The sequence below is a fragment of the Diprion similis genome, chromosome 4 (genome assembly GCF_021155765.1).
Source record: "Diprion similis isolate iyDipSimi1 chromosome 4, iyDipSimi1.1, whole genome shotgun sequence".
Classification (NCBI taxonomy): Eukaryota; Metazoa; Arthropoda; class Insecta; order Hymenoptera; family Diprionidae; genus Diprion; species Diprion similis.
Genome location: NC_060108.1, coordinates 24379108 through 24390317, shown reverse-complemented (window position 1 = coordinate 24390317; position 11210 = coordinate 24379108). Strand labels below are relative to the sequence as shown.

The 11210-nt window shown below is 37.1% G+C and overlaps 2 protein-coding genes across 2 annotated transcripts in view; both read left to right on the top strand.

Annotated features, from left to right (window-relative positions):
- The first annotated feature begins 1689 nt into the window (after positions 1 to 1689).
- Positions 1690 to 9562, top strand: LOC124405804. The gene is made up of 3 exons (XM_046881019.1): positions 1690 to 2283; positions 4951 to 5157; positions 7855 to 9562. The coding sequence occupies exons 1-3, from the start codon at positions 1717 to 1719 to the stop codon at positions 9550 to 9552; spliced, it is 2472 nt and encodes an 823-aa protein (XP_046736975.1). The 5' UTR covers positions 1690 to 1716; the 3' UTR covers positions 9553 to 9562.
- Positions 6907 to 11210, top strand: part of LOC124405808 (adenylosuccinate lyase) — a 28559-nt gene continuing 24255 nt past the window's right edge. Inside the window, exon 1 of the mRNA XM_046881026.1 lies at positions 6907 to 7160. Coding sequence (XP_046736982.1) covers positions 6999 to 7160 — 162 coding nt within the window. The 5' untranslated portion in view covers positions 6907 to 6998. The remainder of the gene's footprint in view (positions 7161 to 11210) is intronic.

Genomic DNA, 11210 nt, shown 5'->3' with positions numbered 1-11210 from the left:
CATTTTTTTTTTAAAAGGGAAGAATCTATCGGTCTGACCTGCAAAACTTCTGCGATGATCTCGAAAACAGCGAAATAAAAAATTTGAAACTGACAGGACTTGGCAGCCGAATGAAAGAGTACTGAAAGAATAAAAATTAAAAAAAAACAAAAATTTTATCAACTTGAAAAAAAAAACTTGTGAACTGGGAAATACATAATTGTTTACATATTTAGAAAAAGTATATGCTTGTCGGTTAACCATTGAGAATCGATTTGTTTCCGGTAGAACCGGACATTCAAATTAAACGGAACATGGCAATTTTTCATGCCCGGCTCATCGTTTGGTTGTAAAATCCCGTAAGTTTCAGATTTTTCCATCCAACCGGCTAGACCGACATTTGTGTACGAACTGTTTTTCGGATTCTAGAGGCTCGAAAACGCGAAAATTCGTTAAAATTAGAAAAATTCTTTTCCACCAAAACTAATACTTTTCTTAATACATCAACGAAGATGATGAGAAGAAAAAAACACAGATCAATAGTTACGACCAAATCTTATCTTCAAATTCTCAGATTGCTTTTTATTTAAGTTTTTTTTTTATTTACTTCTGAACCCAGGAAAAAAAATATTCCAATCAGATTTTCATTTATTCAATAAATCTCTGAATTCGCATAAATCGTGCAGAAGCTTATAAAAATATCAGCTCATTTTTCAATTTAATGACAAATCATTCCATAATTTTGGATCAAAAATTTGACAAAAACAAAAGAAAAACGATAAAAATCAAATTTAAATTAATAACATTCCGCATGAACAGTGTAAAGCCAGCAGTGAAGAAGAATAATCCGCTATTCTTTCATACAAAAATACTTGAACAGAATGAGAAAAAAAATATTTAAACAAACGCATAGCCCATTTATTTAGCCACCTGTCGTCCCTTGTTAAATATTAACAATATCATTATCGCAATTTTCATGCTAAATAATCAGCATCGATATTATCGATACGATCAACGAGCAGCTATCGATATTCGCCGTTAGATGTAGCGGCCACCCCGAGGATCAAAGCCCTCGGCCTGCAGGTTCCTGACCAATCAGGAGGCCGAAGGAGCAGCAGCAGCAGTTCCCGGGGGCGACGAGGATGTCCGTCCCATATAAACCAGGAGGGCTGAAACACGAGGTCAGTAGCACGTGACACCTGTTGCAGTGAGGGTTGAGTTGCATTTTTATTAATTATTGGCGGCGATTTCAAACATTGCAGTGGCGTCTTGACTGTTAACCAATAACAACATATTTCGACTTTTTTTTAGTTCCTCTTATCAATTTCCTTCTTTCTGCTTTTTTTTTTTTTTTTACAGTTAAACGTAATCATTGTGCGGTGTGAATAAATCTATACAACGATAATAACGATGCTAATCAATTGATATAAAATACAGCTATGTAAATGAAGAGTTTTTAACCAATTTTCATCCGCAACGCGTCGTTTACAAAGCGGATTTAAAATCAATTCAGATTATTATTGTAATAATAACCGAACTATAACGGACTTCAAATCGGATATTACGAAATCAATTTATCGAAGTCTGTGAGGGGTATGAAATAATAATTTTTAAATTATTCTTTCAATTTCGCGTGGCTGCTTATGATCGTTGTTTTTATCTACACCTGATCTGAAAGCGAGGATCTCGCGATTGATACTTAATTGAAATAAAAATAATACCGACAAGCCTAAAAGAATGCGTAATTACGCGAGAGAGGATCGCGCGGATGCTGCGGACTCCTCGGCTGGACCACCGATCGAAAAATCCATCGCCGACGAGGAAGCGGAATCAACGCGACTGCGGAATCAACGCGAGGCGCAGATGAGTCTTGAGGATCAAGTCGAGACAAGCAAGCTTGTTCTCCAGCTTGTGACTGACTCGCGGTTCAATATGACGCAGATAAACGGACAGCGGAAGCTCGGCGGCCCGCCTCCAGGATGGAAGGGCCCGCCGCCTGGACCAGGATGCGAAGTCTTCGTCGGTAAGATACCGAGGACCCTCTACGAGCACGAGATTTATCCGATATTTCGTCGGATGGGGGAGGTCTACGAGATACGGCTGATGATGGACTTCTCAGGGACGAACAGGGGCTACTGCTTCGTGATGTTCGGGAAGCCCGAGTTCGCCCAGAAGGCCATCCGGGAACTGGACAATTTCGAGATTCGTCCTGGACGCAGGATCGGCGTCGTTGCCAGCATCAATAATTGCCGGCTTTACGTTGGTCAGCTGCCACCCGACGTGTCTTCGGACTACGTGATTAAGGTGAGCAATCAAATGATCGATCTGATCTTTCAGACAATGTATTCAAGTTTCGATTTTACCCCTGTTTTAGCCCAGTTTTTTTTTTCTAATTTTTAGATACAGTTTTGTACCGAAAGGGGGTGTAAAAATTTTTTTTTTTTACAATCGACTTAGAATCGCTCAAAATTTGAAGATGTGTGAAAATAATTTTTTGATAGCAATGTTATCGTAACGATTCATGCTGAGGAAACACCGTTATTTCGTGATTTTGGAATTCAGTAAACTGTAATATGAAACAAAACACTTCACTCGTATTTGGAAATCTAAGTTCGTTCAAAATCATTGTAAAATGGAGAAAATAGGGGTTTTTCAACAATATTTCGTTACGATAACGTTACTAACTTCAACCTCGTGATATTTTGAGGTATATGTATACGTCAATGTGGAAATCGACAGATTTTTTACTGAATATGCATCGTAAAGTGATGTTGATAACTCACAAGGTTGAACGTTAGATTATCGTTAACTTAACGAAGCGATAGGGAAAAAATCGTTATTATGCAATTAGAAAGAAAAAAAGAAAATTTTACAAACCGTAAGACGACGTCGAATGTTAGAAATGAGCTTTTCGAATCAACAGTGGTATGTATTTGCAAATCTCGCGAAAACCGCGAGGGGAATTTTCGAAAGAAAAGCCTGTTCCGAAATTTCAGGCAATTCGACAACGATCGCGTGAATCCTGTTTTTTTGATTCATTTATTGTTCCGATCGTTCGATATTTAATCTAGTATTTTTACCACGCGTAAAAATTTGTGGGGTCAAGTTACGGTTCATTGCGTTGCTACAACGAAGCATTTCGAAAAGAAATCACGAATTTGAAGTTTGTACAGACGTCGATGTCACGAAATATTGAAAGAACGATTCACTTTTACCTCCACATTTATAATTTACTTTGAAATAATTGATTTTGCATAGTAGCAGTGTGCATATTTTTCCTTTCGTTTTTTCTCATCAGTTATTACACTATTTACCAACTTTCAGTCAATTCGCAGGATTTGTAATTACGATTTTTCTGCGAGAGTTATGAATTCCAACCTCATGAAAAGTCGTTATTTATATTGATATTTTATATCCTTACGTTATGCAATACATCGTGAATTTACGGCTCGCATAAAACTTCGGCACACTTGTTTTGCAATTTTAATATACTTGTGAAGTAATTCTAAGGTTTCAAAATAACGATCGTGTTACATATTTCGTTACATTAACTTTACAAACCTCAACCTCGTAAATAATTACGAGGGGAAGTTTGAAGAAAGTACTTTTTTTTTAACCCTTTTTTTTTAAATTCTCAAAATTGTACAGATCGTTGGAAGTCAAGTTTCGAAAATAAGTTTGCTTTACTTGGGAAGCCTGCAATTCTGACAATATTGTCAAGTTTCGAAATAGCAATTATTTTTAAAAACTTCTTTACGTTGGTTTTGCGAACTTGAATCTCGTCAATTACGATTTATACATACTATTTTACTCGATTTCGCTTGAATTTCTGAATCTATTTATATGTATATCGTAAAACGTATCGCTAAAATAATTTACAGTACATAATTTTAACTTTCTTAAAGAACTGGAACATTCTGCGAATTTATATTAGATATAGCGATCTCCTCAACAATCGTGTATGCAGCTGTAACAATGACATATCGAATATACATGCATATGTGTATATATATATATGTATATGTATATGTATGTGTGAACACGGTTACCATGGTCGAATGTCTACGACTCCTCGCTGCAACTGACTACATACCTTAAACGTAGAGTGACGAGTGAGGGAAAAGTTATGGGACGTAAACATAATATATATCTCGAGACACAGACAATGTTGGGCTCTAGAGTTGCGTGTTTTGACGGTAGTTGGTAATTAATATTCTAAACCCGAAGCTCAATCTGCTCGTTCTCCTTTTTACGTACAGTATGAATAAGCACAGTAGCATCGTTGGAAGAAAGAAATATTGCAATTGACCATAGTTATAGAGTTATTCAAAACATTTAGCAATGCTTGCAGAACTGGGCTCATTTATTGTTGAGAAAATTATGATAAAGAGAGACTGTCCACTAACCATAATCAGGACGTATTGCACGATGTATATTGTGTGTCAAATTTACATATAAACAGACCTGAAATACCATAGCGCGTGTTAAATCAACGTATTACTCGTAAGTGTACTGCGTAAATTTTTACTTGAAATCGTGAATGGACAGTTCGCAAGAAATTTATTGCACATTGGCGTGTAAAGAGTCACGAATAGCAAGTTTCAACTGCTGAAAAATTTTATTCTCATTATATCCTCAATGTTATTTGCTTTGACCGAACGCCTTATTTTTTTGAACACTAAAAATACAATTTTACATTACCGGAAATTACGCAATAACAACAAGGATCTCAACAAGGCTTTATCATGTTTTTGCAAACTCCATTCAATTTTTTTTCTAGTCGTATATATCAAAACGAAGTATTACAAAAAGATTTGCGAAAATATTAACTTTATCAGTTTATCAAATGTTTGTTACAGTTGCTGTTTATAGAAAGTTTTTCCGATAGAGAATGAAAATAAAGGGAAGAAGAGTTTTTGTAAATTGATTTCGTTCTTTTTTTTTTATTTTTTTTTTATTTTGCAATTACAGAAAATTTACGACATCACTGACGATGTCGGCCAGGTCTCAGTCTACAGAAACGCCGAGGATCAGGCGAGGTACGCACTTATTTCGTACAAAACGCACCGCGGTGCAGCCATGGCACGAAGAAGACTCGTACCTGAGAGGGCGTCGCTCTTTAGCGGTGCCGAGGTCAGCATAGACTGGGCACATCCTGGAATGTACCCTTCGAACGTGGTGAGCGATATTTGTGACATGATTTAAGAAAAAAAAAAATTATCTCTCATTTTTATCTTGAACATTTTTCTGCCAATGACGTGGTGGAGACGAAGTTGAGAAGCAGCAATCAAACTAAACTTCGGTAGAGTCTTGAACTCTGGAAATTTGAATTCAGAGATTTTTGCAAAACAAGAATGAAAAAGTAGTAAATTAATTTTTACGTTCTTTCTAAGTTCTCAGCTCGTCTCGTACACCCGGTCATTATATAGCAAAATATTGTGTAAGTTGGATAGAGTTTGTATAAATTGACGAGATGGCGGAGTAATCATTTTGGGAATTTTATCGTGCAAAAAATTTGGAATACCGTTTGTCATTTGGTGAAAATTACGGGGTAAAGCAAATCGAGTTCTATTGTCAAATATAAATTATACACGGGATACGTATACGCGATCACAATATTTCGGTGAACTTGACCTGCAATTTACGCAGAATCTTATATCTACATGTGGACATCCGTATTGTGTGATATAAAATAATATGCACGATGTAATTGAGTATATAAAGCTCGTTATCCCGACGACATGACAGCCGTTCACATACGGATTACGTGTTTCTGACAAAATGAAAGGGAATCCAAGACCCGAGATGGAGAAGTGACCCTGAATATGTTGACGACGATACATGCAGAATAAGAATAATTATTCCCACGCAAAAATGGAACGTGGGGATTTTCGATTCAGCCTTTTTTTTCTCGTTAGTTTTTTCCCCTTTTAATTTTTCTTCGTTTTAGTTCGTTTCTTTTCTTCAACTGACCTCAGTCCTTCTCTAAGACAATTACATCTACTATTCTCACACAAACGGCTAGTACGGATCGGATGTGCTGTACCGCCTAGATCAGCGTTAAGCCCTGTAGAATCTGATAGACTGAAGAACGTTGATTGATATTCCAGTGGCTTTGGTTGAAGTGATGTAAAATTTGAACTCTTTATCACCCTTTTTGCAATGCAGAACGCTAAATTTTACATGCGATAAAATATTCGTTGAAAATTGCTTCGTACATTTTTTTTTACCAAGGTGGAACAAAAATTAGAACAGCATTAACAGAATTCATTAAAATATATCCAGTCTGAAAAAATTGGAAAATATAAAAGAGCAGTGACTTGAAATTTTTCATGAAATTCATGTATTTAATATAAACAATTCATTCAAATACAGGAATGGAAAGTATCAAGGTATTTTTTCCTGCGCCTGGCCAAGCTGAAGTAAAAATGTTTATAATATAGCAGCCGTAGTCAATTCAAGATTCACGATTTAAAATTTTCCCCGTTAAAAAAAAAATCAGATTCGTTATCAAGATTTGAAAATGTCGAACACTTCTGACAAAGTTTAATTACTTATTCAAGAACTATCAGTAATCAGTAGAAAGAAGATAAATTCAATCAGAGCACGGCAAAGAGTATCTCAAATTCTAATAAAATTTCTTGACAAACATATTAGAGTAATTTTTTCACTTAGATATTTGCAAAATACAAAATAAAGTCTTCGGATTATTTGGAAAACTTGCAACCTGATCCAGTTCCGTAACATTTACGACGCAATCGCGGACGATGAGAATAAACACAAATTTGAATATCGAGCGGCGCCCGCGCCGCGACGCTTTCGACAAGTTGCGTTCCGACGTCCGACGTCAGGCGTCGCCGTCGTCGTTTTCCCTGAATCAGTAGTGAAGCCGGCGTCGTGCGTCGTCAGTCAGCTGACCGGTGTTCGGGAGTATAGTCCGTTGAAAAAACTCGTGTGAACTCAGTGTTTCCGATATTCGTTTTCACTCGCTTTAATTTTTCTCTTACTTCTCGGTAAAAATGAGTGACCCGGTGGCGAAAAGCAGTGACTCGGAGTTCTGCAATTATCGGAGTCCTCTTTCAACTCGTTACGCGTCAAAAGAAATGCAGTTTAACTTCAGTGATCAAAACAAGTTCCGCACGTGGCGCTGGCTCTGGCTTCATCTCGCCAAGGCAGAAATGGTTCGTAAGCTCTGATGTCTACTTAGTTTTTTTTTTTTTTTTTTTTTTTTTCCATATTGTTTATCTTCGCAATTTATACACGGATCGTCACTGTTTTATATCATCTTAACTCTCACGTTATATTTAATCGAAAAAAATTATAGGCTTGAAAATAACGATGGAGTTTTGTTCTCGATCTATGCAAAATTGAATTTTATCTTTCGAAATCAAAGTAGGAAAAATTCATCGATGATGTTAGATTAGAAGATGTTAGGTTCTAGAATTCTGATTTCAGATAATAGAAAATCAATTGGTAAGATTAATCAGTTATGTATGGTATCGTCAGAGATTTATTTTATTACAATTCGATAAAATGTATAATCTTGGCGATAAAGCTCGTTTCAAACTACGATAAGGACCCCCTGCCGTTTTGCAATAACAATAATCGCGCGTCGTCTCGACTAGTTCACAGGTCAGTCTTGCGAGTTCTGACGGAATTTGTTTATCGCCTAACAGCGTAAGTAACGCTCGGAGTAAACATTCTCTGTCGCAATTTACGTATTTCAATATTTTGTCACAAACACGAAATCCAAATACCGATGATTACTCTGCGAAATCTCGTCAAACGAAATGAATAAAATCGGTTATTTCTCGCCCTTATGCAAACGATTTTCTTCCCTTTCAAAAATCAAACAAAAAACAACAACCACGGAAGATCGAGGAAACCGGAACCGTCGACGATGATGGGAACTTCGAAACATCGAGGATATTCATTGGCAATGAAACGAAACGCTATCAGAACCGGCGACGAGCTCGAGACGAATTCCTGGACCACAGCATCCGCGCTTATCTGCAGTCGGATCGTGCGCCGCGCGGTAGGCAATCAGCGTCTCATCAAAGGCAGGCGGATTGCGCGATCGGCGCCATCAGGAGTTACCTCAATTCTGCAGCTGGCGAGGCGAATAAAATAATTTGCGGCAGCCTTGAATCGATTCCGCAGCAAAGATTTCGACAAGCTTATGTTGAAATGGCGGAAATTGCTGCGAAGGCACCCAGATCGAATTCCTCTTTCGAGCTCAACGGCGGCTCTTCTTCTTCCGAATCTTCCGCTTGCTCTAGCCAAGGCGCTGACGGAGCGAATTCCGAACTTGGAACGGTCAGCACAGCGTTGAACAATTTTTTAAACTTTGACCGGCTGTCAATCGGAGAAGACGAAAATCGTAACGTCGCTGCGGGGGACGTAAATCTCTTTGCCAATATGCAGGAAGGTTACGAGTCTTTGAACTTGTTCGAGAATTACACTTTTGCTGGACATTCTCACAACAATGTTGATGACGGGGTTAATCGCAGTTTGGATAATAACTTCGCTGATAATTGTTTTGATGAATTTAATCCGCAGCAGGGTCAAATCCATGGTGGTATTCACTTTGAGCTCGATAATAATTTCGGTGCGAAAAATCGGAAAATGGGACACGAAGGCGAACAGAAATCGCGGCTGCATCGGGGCAAAAAGAATTTTGCATTTCAGCAGAGCGAGGCCATCGACTATACAGGCTCTAATCTGCTCGATGGTAACGTTCAAAGACCAATTGATTTCGGTGGGGAAAATTTTTCACGGACGATTGGTACACCCCTCAGTGATAATCGCGGTGATGGCTTTTCTAATCTGCTGCAGAAGCAGTTCAGCGAAAAAAATTCAGGATTAACAAAGCCCGCAGGTAAAGCTGCGACAATTTCGCGATTGAATTTAAATTCGAATGTCTGTAGGCAGAGCGATTGGCAGACTACCGCTGTGAACAATTTTAATTTTGCGAACTTTGCGCCGCCTCCAAACCGCGAAAATGGGCGTTCGATTCTCTCGCAGAATCGCAATATTGGCATCAACTCGCTGGTGTTAAATAAAAATAACAAGAACTCGGCCGCAGGGCGATGCAATAATAATCAGCGCGCAGAGAATTTTCATCAGCGTGGAAAAATCGCGGCTGTTTCTCAAAAACATGGATATCAAATCAACGGGAATTCCATGAACTTGAATAACAATCCGCACGCCAGGAGAGCTTGGATTTCCGCACAGCTTGCGTATAATAACGCCTGCGACTTCAATCCGGACTATTTCAATACGAATTCGTGCGGACTCGCTTCCACCGGCAATTCACTCGCGGTTTACTTGGGCCCGCAATTTTTGCCCAATCAATCGCAGCCCCTCTTCATACCGACCAACGACCGCCAGAATAACTTGCGAAATTTTTTTCACGAGGGAGAAAAAACCCTCGCAAATATCGCCCAAGCCGCCAGCTGCCGCATCGCGCCCGCTCAATTCCAGAACAAAAAAGTCTCAAATTTTGAAACCCCGCCTAAGGGAGGCAGGCCGATTTTGAGCAGAGCTTACGCGAGTCTGCCTCAGATGCAATGATTATTGTTTTATTTTTCGTGTTCTTTTTGAAACTGGTTCTGTTAACTATACGAGCATCGTACATTATTTTATTGAATAAGATTTTTTAACGCCTATTACGTGATTTTTTTAATAATACATCAAAGAAATAAGCAACACGGATCTCATGTTTCTAAACGAATCGTACCTGACGAGATTTCGATGGCTTGCTAACGTTACCGATCAGTAATTTGTATGTAATTAAGTTGGTTTTTTAATATAGCGAACAGAGTACAATTTTAATGTTAAGTGGATGCGTAGCAATATTTGCAATAGGAGGATTCGTTGACTTTTCCTAACATTTGAAGACGTTGATTAAGTTGTGAAGACTGTTCGATGAAAGCATCAATGATCTCTTGTAATGAAGGGACGAAATTAGGCAAGAGGTAGTAACTTCGAATAATAATCTTGTTCTGTAATATTTCTAAAAATATATGTATCTTTTACTCTTATTATTACTCAATCGCCCTGAGTATCATTTCCGTAATTGTACGATGAAGCGGTAAGTTTATGATACCGGGCATTTTATTTTATGTATACTGGTTGATAAATCCGTGAATTTATTTGAACTATTATTGATATGCAAGTTTCGCTGAGTATAAATGAAACAATTATTCAACAAAAAAAAAAAAAAAAGAAGAAAATAGTAAAACTGACCATGCATTGTTTTAAAAACATTATACGTGTATTTAAAGTGAAATTGATTTTCGGCAGTTTTGGGAACGGCTGACATTAATTATCTATCCGTACATTTCTGCAGCGATTTTTACTATTCTTATTTTAAAATAATTATACTGTATCTTTCCGCGATCTAGTGAATTAAAATTATGCCATGTCTGTACTGATCAACTTGAGCCAGTATTTTACAGGTCTTTAGATGCACGAATTTTTCACGATGCAAAATAATAATTATACCACCGGTAATGCCGCACAGTACTATGCATGTATTTATGTGAAATTTATGAAGGAAGATCCATTTATCACACATGCAACGTTAATCAAATGGTTTTTTTCTCTCCCTATACACGTTTTTCGATTTACACGCTATTTCGACGGCGATAAGAAATTTTATCAAATTATTATTAACAACGTTATGTTATCATATCATATTTGCTCGAGTGAAAATTGATTGTCTCAACTATGTACTATTAATTAAGTGTAACTAATTGCCATTTTCTATACGTATAAGAAACTTTTATTATTTAATATCTTCATTTTTTCCAAGTATTATGATTATCATTATGATTATTTTTGTATATCCGCCCGTGTAACCTTTCAGAGCGGGCTTCGTGAAGATTATTTTAACCGTATATATATACTTTCATTATGTCTACTTCCTTAATTACTTCAAAGTATCGATGCACCGCGTCCGATAACCGGCCATTCATATTTGTGCTTCTTTTATTGTTTTGAAGTATACTTTATGAAATAAAGATAAATTAATAACAATTCTAGTAGAAATGTTTTTTTCTTTAAATTGCTAATGAATTCTTGGTTTTCATTACGTGTGTCATTCTGTCTGAATTTATTTTGCATGCAATAATCGAATTAATCATAGTTTTATTAGTTTTCAACTCGTGTGAAAATTAAAATAATGTACATGGTATTATTAAATTTTTTTTTTTACTCTATTTCTATAG

What these genes read in the sequence shown, in the direction of transcription:
- LOC124405804 (XM_046881019.1), top strand. Translation starts at nt 1,717, where the DNA reads ATGCGTAATTACGCGAGAGAGGATCGCGCGGATGCTGCGGACTCCTCG. An exon ending in CTTCGGACTACGTGATTAAG is followed by an intron (nt 2,284 to 4,950) that starts GTGAGCAATCAA and finishes TTGCAATTACAG; the next exon opens with AAAATTTACGACATCACTGA. An exon ending in GAATGTACCCTTCGAACGTG is followed by an intron (nt 5,158 to 7,854) that starts GTGAGCGATATT and finishes CAACCACGGAAG; the next exon opens with ATCGAGGAAACCGGAACCGT.